Source organism: Tinamus guttatus, unplaced genomic scaffold (genome assembly GCF_059628265.1).
Source record: "Tinamus guttatus ecotype Peru unplaced genomic scaffold, ASM5962826v1 Tinamus_guttatus_pri_ptg000629l, whole genome shotgun sequence".
Lineage (NCBI taxonomy): Eukaryota > Metazoa > Chordata > Aves > Tinamiformes > Tinamidae > Tinamus > Tinamus guttatus.
Genome location: NW_028289163.1, coordinates 1,249,833 through 1,262,379, shown reverse-complemented (window position 1 = coordinate 1,262,379; position 12,547 = coordinate 1,249,833). Strand labels below are relative to the sequence as shown.

Below are 12,547 nucleotides of genomic sequence, written 5' to 3'. Positions count from 1 at the left end.
AGTTTCCTCCGCACGGCCCCAGCAAAATACGAAATAAGCGACAGGAAAAAGGTGAAGAAAGAAGGAAACAAAAAACGAGGCGGCGGCGGCGGCTCTTGCAGGCGCCTGGGGGCTGCGGTGGAGACGTCTCTCCCGCCCGGCTCGAGAGCCGCAAACCCCGGCGGCTGCCGCGGCCTCAGCGGGATTCCCGGCAGAGCAGAGCGCAGTTCCCGGGATACAGGGACACCCCTTGGGAAGCGGCGTGTCCAGCAGCAGCCCCAGGTCCAGGTGACGCAGGAGTCGAGATGGGAAGAGCCCAGGACTTACGGTTGCAAACGCCGGCCCGGGGCGGGGAGGTTCCCATCTCCCGGCATCATCCCGGGCGGGAGGCGACTTCCCGCCCGGCACACGGGTCCCCGGAGTAACCTTTGCTTCCCTCTTCACCCTCCCCGAGGGCAGGGCAGCGAGTCCGGACTCTGCCCTTGGCTGGAGAAGACGAGAAGGCAGCCAAAAAATCTCCCGTTTGCCCCGTTCTCACTCCCAAGCCGGGGAGGGGGCCGAGCCGACCGGATCCGGGCACGGGAGCCGGAGCGGCGGGCACGAGCCGGGCCCTGGTCTCGCTCTTCCCGGCGCCGTTCCGCGATGGAGGAGCCGTTGGCGCGCGCCCCGCGGGCGGGCGCTAGTTCTCAGGGCTGGCGTTCTGGCGCGCGCGGATGAAGGCCATGCCGTGCGTGCGGAAGTGCGTCTTGAGGTTGAGCTGGCTGTCGAAGCCGCGGCCGCACACCTTGCAGCACAGCTTGCCGTCCGGCGCGGGCGGCGCGCCGCCGGCGCCCAGGGGGCTGCGCGGCCCCGGCTCCTCCGCCTCGGCCGCCCCCTTCTTCTTCTTGTGGGTGATGAAGCGGTGGCGGTTGAGGGACACCTGCGAGGTGAAGCAGAGGCCGCACTCGCGGCACTGGTGGGAGCTCTCGTCCGTGCGGTGCTGCGGGATGTGCTCCTGGAAGTCGGCCGCGCTGCTGGCCACGTAGCCGCACTTGCGGCAGCGGAAGGGCGCCTTGCGCTCGCCCTTGGGCGTCTTGGAGGGCGGCGTGGTGCTGTCGGGCTCCTCGCTGCACGAGTCGCCCTCGTCCGACGACAGCTTCCGCTTACGGCCGGACACCTGCGGAAAAGCGGGGGGAAAAGCTGGATGCCGGCGGCTCCCGGCGGGGCGGGAGCACAAACCGCTCCGGAGCTTCCCCACGTGCTCCTGGAAGCGGCTTGTGCCTGGGAATAGGCTGAGCGGGGCAATGGCCTGGGGCTGCCGGTGTCCCTCACGTCAGGCCCCTTGTCCCTTGTCCTTGGGGACAGCTCTGGGGCCACCCCGAGAAGGCGACACAAGTTTCGCATCTTTGTCCAGCCAGACGGGACCGATGGAGCCCTGGAAGGGCCCAGCAAATCCCGCTGGGATGGAGCCTGCATCCACCCGGCGGGAGGGAGCCGCCGGCTCCGGACGCTGCGGGATCGCTGCGGGATCGCGGAGCCGCCTTCAACCCCATCCCAAACCTCCGCATGGACCTCGGCGAGCGCCCGCGAGGCTCCTACCTGCGCGGGGCCGGTCCCTATCCGGGCGATGACGACCTCTTGGCTCTTGGTCTGGTCGGTCACCTTGATCCCGTGCCGCACCTGGATGTGTTTCTCCAGGATGAGGCGGCTGCTGAAGGTCCGCTTGCCCTCCGTGCAGTACCTGGAGCAAAGGGGTGAAGCGACGCTCCGCAAGGACGCTCTGGCACCCCCAAATCCCAGGGCTCATCCGGCCTTCCCTACGGGATATAAAGCCCTTCCCTCCCGCTGCCTCCCTTCCCTCCCGTTCCCGAGTTAAATCCCTCCTCGCAGACAGGACCCGGCTGTTCTGCCCTCCCTCTTGGGCTTCCACCATCCCCAGCAGCTTCGTGGAGGGAAAGCCAAGTCCCCACTAAAAAACAAGCCCCGTTTTCCCAGGCGAAGCCCGGCGGCGGCGCGGGTACCGGCAGGGATAGACGCGCTTGATCCCTTCGTGGTTCACTCGCACGTGTCTCCGGAGGCTGGGAGCGGAGCAGAAGGAGCGCTCGCACAGGCGGCACGGGAACTTCTTCACCGACTGCAAGAAACCGGCAGGGCCTGAGCGGGGGCCACGGGAGCAGGGAACGGGGCTCTGCGCTCCAGGGGAGGCGGCGGCGGCGGCTCCGGAACGGACGTGAATTCCGCACAGCCTCAGCTTTCCTCTCCTTTAGGAGCATCTGCCCTTGCTGAGCCCCAGGTACCATCCCTGCTCCTCGGTGGCCCCAAACCTCAGCACCCCGATAGCCCCTTAAATTCACAGCTGGGACAAGTAACGCCCTGACAGAGGCAGCCTGTGCTCCCAAGGCAGCACACGTGCACCCAGTCCTGCAGCTCTGGGCCGTAGCTATTCCCTTCCCGCATTCCCCATGGCTCCGGCCTTCCCTTCACCTTGCCGTGATCCTTCTTCATGTGCGAGACGTATTCGTCGCGCTCCGGGAACCAGGAGTGGCAGACGCCGCACGTCCACCCGCTGCCCTTGGACTTGCTCGTGGGGTCCGTCTTGCGCTGGAAGCGGCTGCGCTTGGTCTTGCGCAGCTCCGGGGAGCTGGGGGGCTCGTCCTCCTCCGTGGAGGACGAGGAATCCTCGGAGATCTTGGACACGGGCGTTTCCACGGGCTCCTGCTTCGGCGTGAGCAGGACGGCCGCTTTCTTCACCAGGTCTTCCTTGGGCTTCTGCGGCTGATGAGTGTTCTGGAAAGACAAGAGTTGGATGTTGATCCGGGTTTTCCCAGCACAACCGCCCTGACAGCCCTGGTTCCCCAAATCCCCTTGGGTTCTTCAAGGGTGGAGAGAGGAACCCAAGAGAGAGGCGGGTGCCGCGGTGTCACCTTGAGGTGCTCCAACATGGTGCGTTTCTGGGCGAAGAGCAAGGGGCAGTCGGGACACTTGAAGACGCTGACCCGCTGGTTGAGGAGATGCTGGTCGAAGTGGGAGGAGAGCAGGGGCTTGTGGGTGAACACCGTGTCGCACATGGCACACTTGTAAATCATCCTGCGGGAGCCGGGAAGGGAAAGCCACGTCAGGAGGACCCGCGGCCGGAACGAGGAACCCCCGGAGGGTCCCCCTGAGCGAGGGGATGTCACCCGGTCCCTGTCCCCTGTGTGGGCACGGCCGCCCAGATGGAGACTTCACAACCCGCCCGGGCAGCCTGTTCCAGGGCTCTGGCACCATCCCAGCCAAGGCAGGCGGATCAGATCATAGAATCATGAAATGCTCAAGGTTGGAAGGGACCTCTAGAGATCATCCAGCCCAGCCCCTGCACACGCAGGGTCACCTAGAGCACGTGGCACAGGGCTGCGGCCAAGCGGGTTTGAAGATCTCCAGAGAAGGAGACTCCACAACCTCTCTGGGCAGCCTGTTCCAGGGCTCTGGCACCCTCACTGGGAAGGGATTTTTCCTGAAGTTCCTGTGGAACTTTTGGTGCTTCCGTCTGGGGCCGTTTCCTCTAGTTGTGTCGGTGGCCACCAGTGCAAAGAGGCCGCCCCATCCTCCTCACGGCCTCCCTTGAGGTACTTCTAGACACTGCTCAGGTCCCTCTCAGCCTTCTCTTCTCCAGCTGAACAGGCCCAGCTCCCTCAGCCTCTCCTCACAGGGCAGATGTTCCAGGCCCCTCCTCATCCTCGGAGCCCTGCGCTGGCCTCTCTCCAGCAGCTCCACATCCCTCTTGTCCTGTGGAGCCCAGAACTGGACACAATCCTGCAGATGTGGCCTCAGCAGGGCTGAGCAGAGGGGCAGGATCCCCTCCCTGGACCTGCTGCAGACGCTCTCCTTAACGCAGCCCAGGATCCCATTGGCCTTCCTGGCCACGAGGGCACCTGCTCCCTCATGGTCACCTTGTCACCCACCACAGCGCCCAGGTCCCTCTGCAGAGCTGCTCTCCAGATCCAGAGTGTTCTTTTTTCCAGGTTCAAAGGCCCAGCTCTCCCAATAAGAGCGCTGCTCCAGTGCCCTCATTTCCCGGGAGAACCCCCCAAGGAGGCCGCGCTCCGCCGGGAAGCCCCGGAGCCCTTACTTGGACTGCTGGTTGCTGAAGCCGGGGTGCTGCGTGTAGACGTGCGCGTGGGCGCTGGGCGCCGACTTGAACGCCATGGGGCAGATGGGGCACTTGTGGAACACCTCGCAGTGCGACGTCTGGATGTGCGACTTGATGGAGTTGACGCCGCCGAACACCACGGCGCAGCTGGGGCACCTGGAGAGGGAGCAGAGCGGGAGCGCGGCGGCGCCTCCGGAAGGGCGCTCCCTTCTCCCGGGCACCCATCCCGCTCCCGGGAAGCCGGAGCTCCCTACCTGTAGCCCACGCGCCGGGAGAAGTGCAGACAGGCCTCCTTGAGGTGCGCCTCGAAGTTGGCCAGCAGGAAGTTGCCGCCGCACTCGGGGCACACGTGGGGCGGCCGGTTCTTGTGCATGCGCTGGTGGGCGTTGAAGCTGCAGCGGTTGGACATGATCATGGGACACGTCGTGCACACCTGCGGGGAGAGCAGCATCAGCGCGGGCACCTCCGAGCCCCTGCGAGGCCAACGGGGACATCCAGCCCGAATCCGTTGGCCGCGCGTCGCTGCCAGGGCACATTTTAGCCTGGCAGCAGCTCGGGGGGCTGCTGGGATGTTTTCATAGGATCATGGAATGCTGAAGGTTGGAAGGGAGCTCTAGGGATCATCCAGCCCAGCCCCTGCACGCGCAGGGTCACCTAGAGCACGTGGCACAGGGCTGCGGCCAAGCGGGTTTGAAGATCTCCAGAGAAGGAGACTCCACAACCTCTCTGGGCAGCCTGTTCCAGGGCTCTGGCACCCTCACTGGGAAGGGATTTTTCCTTAAGTTCCTGTGGAACTTTTGGTGCTTCCGTTTGGGGCCGTTTCCTCTAGTCCTATCAGTGGCCACCACTGAAAAGAGACCAGCACCATCCTCTGCACTCCCTCCCTTGAGGTACTTCTAGACACTGATTAGATCCCCTCTCAGCCTTCTCTTCTCCAGGTTTTGCACATGGACAAGGTGCCTTTTCCAGGCTTCCAGTCCCACTGCCAAGGGCCTGGGCGCTTTGCTCACGGCTCCAGCTCCCACATCTCCCTGTGCGGAACAAAGTCTCTGGGCTTCTTTTTTAAGAAGTCACAATGTTGGGAGAGGGGATGCACTCGATGCTGGCACATTCAAACGCTGCTTCCCGTGTCCTGGGAATGCCTGGAAAAGCCTCAGGCACCTGCAGGAGGGACATGAGGTGCCACCAGCACAAGCAGCTCCAAGGAGGCTGCAGGTCACGCCGGACAGGGCAGGATTCCCCCATGGATTAGGACTCGGAGAGACTCCTAGCTCAACAGCAGCCCTTTGGGGGGACTTGGATTTCAGCTGTGTCCCAAAAATGTCTTTTGGCCCTTTCCACCTCTCCCGGGGCTCAGACAGCCAGGCTCAATCCACATCAGCATGTGAATCCCGGCGCTCCTGGCGAAAGCAGCCCGGAATATCTGCATTTGAACAGCGCCCTGGCCGGAGCAGCTTCAAAGCAAACAGAGTTACCAGAAAACGGCCAATTCCTGCTCTGCAGAGGAAGCCGAGGGCCGAGAGCTGCTTTTGGGTGTGAGGAGAGACAAACGGGGGCTGCCGTCCGGGTCGGAGGGCTCCCGTTTTCTCTCCCTGAAAACGGGATCCCTATTCTCTCTCCTTGCCTGCTGAAGGGCATCGCTCCCGGGCATCGATCCTTTAAGGCTGCCGGATGCCGGTGGCAGGAGCACGCGGAGGGTTCAAGGTTGGAAAAGGAGGGAAAACAGAGCCCGGCTTCTGCGGCCTCCGTTTGCGGGTGGCAGAGGGGACGCGGCGGCCGCTCCGCGTCCCCGTCCTGTTGTCACCTTGCGCCGAGGGGAGTGGAGACCCCTCCACCTCGCTTGTGTTTGCAGCCCTTCACCGCTGTCCCCACGGCCTCGTTGTCCCCAATTCTGCGTTTTTACGTCCCCCCCGGCCACTCCGCGCTGCGGCTCCCAGCTCCGCCGAGCGGTTTTCCAGCATTCCAGCTGGAAAGCACCCGGAAGGCGGCAGGGGGACGCCGCAGCGCAGCCGGGAGCGGCTTTTCCCGGCAGCCACCCCGTGTCCTTACCGTGCTGCTCGTGGTCCCCGTGGTCCCTGCCTGCTGGAAGTGCGCGGCCAGCCCGGCCTTGTCCTTGCACTGCTCCTTGCACTCCAGGCAGCGGAAGCAGCTGTAGCTGCTCTGCTCCGAGGCGCCGCTCAGGGGCAGGATGGGCAGCTCCTGCGCCCCGTTGGCGGCGGCCACGGCGTCCTGGGCCACCGTGGCCACCTTGCCGGCGGGGAAGGAGGCCACCGACACCAGCGGGGTGATGTCGGGCTGCCCGATCATCTGGTCCAGCGCGATGGGCCGCATGACGAGGTGCGAGCACTGCATGACCAGGCCCTTGTCCTTGTGCTCGCGGGCGTGCAGGAGCAGGCTGCACTTGTTGAAGAAGACGAGGCGCTTGGTGCAGTGGTTGCAGGTCACCTCGATGCGCATGCTGCGCCGGTCGTAGTGGCGGGCCAGGCTCTTCTCCAGGGCGAAGGAGTCGCCGCATTCCAGGCAGCGGTAGCCGAAGGGAGGCAGCAGGAGGCTGGCGTCGGCCGGCGGGTTCAGGTTGGGCTTGTAGGTGGGCAGCAGGTTCTTGCTGTTGAGGATCTTGTTGAAGGCCTCCACCAGGCTCGACTGGCTGCGGGAAATGACGGTGCCCGCGAGCGTCGGCGACGGCTTCTGCGGCTGCACCATGACCACCGTGGTGCCGTTGACCTTCTGGTTGGCCGCGGCGGGGACCGCGGCGGCCGCCGTCACCGCGCTCCGCGCGTCGGCCTTGGGCAGCGCCTGCGGCACCAGGTTGAGGATGTTCTTGGCCACGGCCTTGCCCGCCTTGCCCGGCAGCACCACGGACTTCTGCTGGGCCACGCTGGCCGCGATGAGCATGGCGCTGCTGGCGCTCTGGATGGTGGACACGGGCAGCACCGTGCCCTTGATCTTCGTGCCGTTCCCCAGCTGGACGCTGACGATTTTGGGGCCCTCCACGGCTTTCAAGGGGCTGGAGAGCTCCAGTTTCTCCTTTGGGATATCCAGCCCCATTCCATCTTCCTTCTCCGCCGCGGCTGGATAAGCAGCAGCCTCCAGGGAGGTCTCTTGGGGGCTCTGCTCCGGCGGCCCCTTGGCGGAGCCCGGCTCCGAATCCGAGGAGATCCTGGTGACAGTCCTGGTGATGCTGCCACAAGACGTCTTGATGGTTTTAATCCTCACCTTGAGGGGCCGCGAGGAGTTGGAGGAAGGGGAGTCGTTGTTGTCGTCGCCCTCCTCCTCCTCCTCGGCGCTGGACATGCTCTGCGGGCTTCCCACGGCCTTCGCCAGGCCCTCGCGCTCCTCTTTGAGCGGGACGGCGTCCAGGCGCTTCGGAGACGCCGGCAGCCCCGGGCTGGGCGCCGCCGGCGACGGGGGCTTGAAGAAGGGCTCCCGGGGGCTGCCGGGGGAGGCCTTCCCCGCGGGGAGGCCGCCGGCGAGGCCGGGGTCCGGCCAGGCGGCGATGGGAGAGTCGCCCGCGGAGTAGCGCACGGTGACGGATTTGAGGTGCTCCAAGGGGCTGCCGCCCAGCGCCGCGGCCAGGCCCTTGGGGCCGGCTTCCCGGGCGGCCTCTTCCGAGTCGGATTCCTCCTTCTTGATGCAGGGAACGGCCGCGGGAGAAGGGTTGGCGGCCCCCGGCTGGCCGCTCTCAAAGGGCTGCGGAAAAGCCGGCGGCAGGTTCTCCGCGCCCTCTCCCATGGGCTCCTTGCAGTCCAGGGACGGCGTGGGGGACGGGGACAGCGAGGGCACCGCCAGGGCTTTGTCTTTGGCCTTGCACTCCCGGGACCTGTCGATGAGGTTGGCGCCGCCGTCCTCGTTGGCATCGGGGCTGAAATGGGAGAAGATATCCAGGGCCTTGGGGCCTTTCTCCTTCCCCCAGCACTCGCCGTTGGAGGAGGCCACGGCCTCCACGGACCTGGCGGCGGGCGAGCGGGGCATGTCGGCGGCGCCGAAGCCATTTTGCAGCAAGCGGGGCCCCAGGCCGTGGCCGTCCTTGCCGCGGCCGTCCAAGGCGTCGAGCTGCTCCGGGCACACCGTGTTCTTGACGATGACGCTCACGGCGGTGATGTCGGCGTGCGGCAGGACGTGGTCGGCGGCCCCCGGCTCGCCGGGCACCTGCTTGATGTGAGCGTCGGCCTCCTCGTGCCCGGAGTGGATGGCCTCGTTGGCGTCGATGTCGGGAATGTCGAACGCCGCCAGGAGGTCGTCGAAGTCGGGAGTTTTCATGTCACCCATGGTGGGGGATCCGGAAGAGCCTGCGGCACGGCAGAGGGAAGCGTCAGCCCTGCGGCCCTCCGAATCCCCGCGGAGGCGGCCTCCTTCCTCCTATGGCCCCACGGCAGCGGCCTCCTGCCTCCCACAGCCCCGGCCTCCTGTCTCCCACGGCCCCACGGAGGCGGCCTCCTGCCTCCCACGGGGGCGGCCTCCTGCCTCCCAATCCTCCTCTGCCTTTTTCCATTTGGGTTTGGGTATCATTTGACTCCCCACAGGATCCCAGCCCTCTGCAACCAGGGCCCCGGAGCCGGGAGATGCCGTCCCGGCTCGCGGCGCCGATCCCGGCGGGATGCGACAGCTCCCAGCAAGGCCGGGCTTCGGAAGCAGCCTCGGGGCTATCCCGGTCGGGCTTTTTTCCACGTGCGGAACCCTCTCCAGGCTCCAATTCGGCTATTCCGGGCCCTAAGCAGGGCTGGGAGCACCACGGTGGTTTTCCCAGCAGACAGCTTAGCTGCGAGGCTTAGTCTGGCTTTATTTTTAACTCAGGTCACCCCAAGGGGACCAAGGGACCCGGCACTGCAAGCGCCAAGGGGCCCTTCTCCCCTGGCATCCATCCTCCTGCTCCGGGGGCAAATCCAGCCAGGATGACTCCTTCCCACAAGATTTTGAGACGTATGTCCCATCTTATTAAAATAATAATAAATAAATAAAGCCCTGAGTGAGAAAAGCAGCTCTCTCCTCCAGCAGCGATCGCAGCTGCCACCAGCAGAAAGGAGCAGAAGGAAAAGCACCAGGCTTGAAATTCCCGGGGGGAAGGAGGCAGATCCCAACGGCTGCGGTCCTGTTCCAGAGCTGCCATCTGGCAGCCAGGAGGGATTCAAGTGAGCTTTGGAATAAGGCAGGTCGGAGAAGGAACGGCGGGGACCGTTAAAACCCCCTCTTGTGCATCCAAAGAGCCCTTCCCTTGCAGATCCAGGGAATTAATGCTCCTACGGCAGCTCTTCCTCCCCAGAAGGAAGCAAATTTGCCTCCTCCTTTTAAGCAGGAGGATCGAGAGCTGCTTTTTGCCACCATCAGAGGTTTCTCTCCCTGTCCTGCCTCTCCGGAGCGTCGGCTGCTCCGGCGGCGTTTCCGGAGCCGTTGGCGGGAGCGCGCGGCACTGACCTGCCGGAGAGGAGCTTCCCGATGGAGCCGAGCGGGCGTAAAAGCCAAAAAAAGGGCAGAAAAGGCTGGTGAGAGCCCTCAGGTTTCACGTGCGGGGGGCCCCGATGGCAGCGCCGGGCGGCGAGACGAGCGGCAGCGACGGTGACATCCTCGGTGCCTCCTCGGTGACATCCCAAGGCCAAAGGCCTGGCGGTGACGGCTGCTGCAGGAGGAGAGAAAAAGAGAGAAATTAATAAAATAACCCAGTGCCCAACTCCACCTGACGGCACGCGGCTTCCGAGCGGGTTTTTGACCCCAAATCTGCAGGGATTCCTCCAATCTGGCATTCTTGGAAAGCCTAGAAATGGGGAGGTGGGTGCGCTCCAAAGCTGCCCCCGCCGCATCCTGCCCCACCATCACCTTAACGTTGGATTATCCCGCACAAAAGACGGGAGATGCCGCCTTCGGGACTCGCCGTTTCCTTCCTTTTTTAAGCAGGGAAATTGCTTCAAGTCCACCCAGAGCCCCGTTTCCCCGAGGAGGGAGGGCAGCGCCGCGAGCTCCAAAGTTGCCTCCGACTTCGGAGCGACGCTTAAATGCGAGTCGAAGAGCCCGAGGGGCTGGCGGGCAGGGATCCCGGCATCAATCCCACCGGAGAGGCCGGATCCGGAGCAAATTCCCCTCTCCTTTTCCCACCGGGGGCCTCCACCTGTCCCGGCCGCTTCCCGCGCGGCATCGCGGTCCCGCTCCAGCTTTCCCAGGAAAGGAGCTCGCGCCTCCCTCCCGCATCCCGAGCCAGGAGGAGGGATCCGGCCCCGGAGCGGCCGCTTTGCAGGGGCTGCAGCAGGTCCCCCCCTTCTCGCCTCCGTTTCGGCCGCCCGACCGGCTCTTCCGCAAGCGGGAACGGTGCGGCCGGAAGCCCGGACACGGCTCCGCTTCATCCCATTGTTCCCCCCCTGCTCCGGGGATTAAATCCCCGGCCATTATGCGGGTGTTTTGCCATTACGCGGGTGTTTTGTGCTCCCATTGTGCTGCGCCCGCCCCGTCCCTCCGCATTAACATCTAAACAGGGCTCTGCTATTCAGCCCCGAGCTCCGGGGCCTCCCCGATCCCGATTTTCCACCGGAGCAGCCGCCCGGAGCCGCCCGGCGCTCCGGGAGGAGGAGCGTCCTCCGCCAAGGCCTTCCGGCCGCGTTTCCGTCGGGAAGGCGAGCGCCGAGGCCCGGCCTTCGCCCCGAGGCCGCAGGGAAAAACATCCCCCTCCCTGATGGGAAAAACCCAAACGGGAGAGTCAGGCTGGGAGCAGCCGGGCTGAAACAGCCTCGTTTGGGAAAACCGAGCGGGAAACCCGGGGAAAAGCCCCCAAAACGGCTGCGAAAAGGAGCCGCCGTCGGCAGCTGCCGCCCGGGACACGCGGCCCACGGGAGGCTGCTCGCGGATTAAATTCCCCGACGTGGAGCAGAATTAAGTCCCTGCCATCTGCTAACGTCGGGGGATAGAGCAAAACAAACAAGCGGCGGGGGAGAGCCAGCAGGCCCCACGATTTGGCCGGAAAAAGGAAGTTTTTGGACGCCAGCAACGCGTTTTTGGAGCGCCCAGCGGCCTCGGGGGCAGCAGGGAGACGTGACCCAGCGGGAGGTGCCCCTGGTGCTGCGCGAATATCTGCGCGAGGTGCCCAAAAAAACCCAAAAAGGGGAGTTTTTGCTGTCGGATGAAGGCCAAGATGCGGATCGCAGTGGAAAAGGGGCTTCCTCCCCAAACGCTGGGCCGAGAATGTCCCGATTCGGAACGGAGGAGCAGGTTGCTCCGAGGTGACGCCGGGTCCAAAGGTGAGCGCCGACGTTCCCGGAGCCGCCGTCCATCATCCTCGGCCCGCTCCTGCCCGGATGCTTTTCCCAAGGCTGTCGGGATGCTCGTGGCCGGGAGCAGGGAACATCCCTCACCAGGATCCTCGTCTCGCTGCCGATGCCACCGGCCGGGCTCCTCCGTCCTCCGCAGGGAATCGAGGCCCCGGGAAGCCGCGATTCCGAAATGCGCCGCTCAAAATTCCGACAAACCTCAGCGCCGACGTGCGGGAGCTTTGGCTCCGCTCCCCTTTTAGGGACAGCCTCCGACTTGGAGCAAAACTCGGGATAATCCCAGCGCCCCTGGGCAGCCGGTGACACACGGCCAGGCCGGGAATTCCGGGATTTTGGCGGGTAGAGAGCAGGAAAAGGGAGCAGCGAGGAAAGGGGAGCGACTCCTGCCACCAAAGCGACCTCGTTCTCCCAATCGAAACCAAGAGGCTCCTTAGGACGAAGCGCCCGACTTCCCGCGCGACGTCCAGCCCGGCCAGGGCTGCTCTTCCTCCTCCTCCTCCTCCTCGGCCCTTTGGGGAGAAGCTCCGGCTTTGGGCTCCTCTCCCTGCCCCCGACCCAGCCCCGGGCACCAGGAAAGCGGGAAAGCCCCGGAGCTGCTCCCGGGTGTCCCCAAGGAGGGGGGACGGCGACCCCGGCCAGCGGCGCCTCCCTCCGCCTCTTCCTGCGCCGGTTTCTCCTCAGACCTGGAGGAGCAGGAGCCCCCCCGGGAACGGGGAAGGCGGGGGGGGGGAGGATCCAGCGCCACCGGTTTTACCAGGTCCCTTCTGCCCCCTGGGCTGCCCCGAACGCCCCCCCCGCCACCAAAAGGGCCTAAAATGAAGGGGGAGCCCAAAACAGCCCCCCCCCCCCCCGGGGCTGGGGGAAGGGATGCGCCCCCATCCAAAACACACGGGGGGGGGGGGGGGGTGAGCGCTACCCCCCACAATGGCGGCCTGAGGGGGCAGGAGGTGCCCGCAGCCCCCCCCTCCTCCCCCGTTGCCCTCCCGCGGTAACGGCCCGGGCGGGGGGGCCGCGCGGCCTGTCCCGGCGCGCGGGGGCGGCCCCCGGCGGCGGTACCTGCTGCGGCGGGCGGGGCGCGGCCCCCGCTGCCGCCCCGGGCCCCGCGGCGGCGTCGCCTTCGCCACAGCCACTTCCTGCTTGGCTCGCGCCCCCCCGCCCCGCGCCGCCGCCGGCCGCTCGCGCGCCGCGCGCCCGCCCCCTCGGCGCCGCG

The 12,547-nt window shown here is 65.7% G+C and overlaps 1 protein-coding gene across 1 annotated transcript; it reads right to left on the bottom strand.

Moving 5' to 3' along the window:
• Window positions 1–658: 658 nt before the first annotated feature.
• Window positions 659–9,516, bottom strand: ZNF687 (zinc finger protein 687). The gene is made up of 9 exons (XM_088535540.1): window positions 9,500–9,516; window positions 6,137–8,376; window positions 4,342–4,520; window positions 4,067–4,243; window positions 2,883–3,045; window positions 2,443–2,745; window positions 1,980–2,092; window positions 1,558–1,699; window positions 659–1,135 (listed from the first exon to the last, which is right to left on the bottom strand). The coding sequence occupies exons 2-9, from the start codon at window positions 8,354–8,356 to the stop codon at window positions 659–661; spliced, it is 3,774 nt and encodes a 1,257-aa protein (XP_088391666.1). The 5' UTR covers window positions 8,357–8,376; window positions 9,500–9,516.
• Window positions 9,517–12,547: the final 3,031 nt, after the last annotated feature.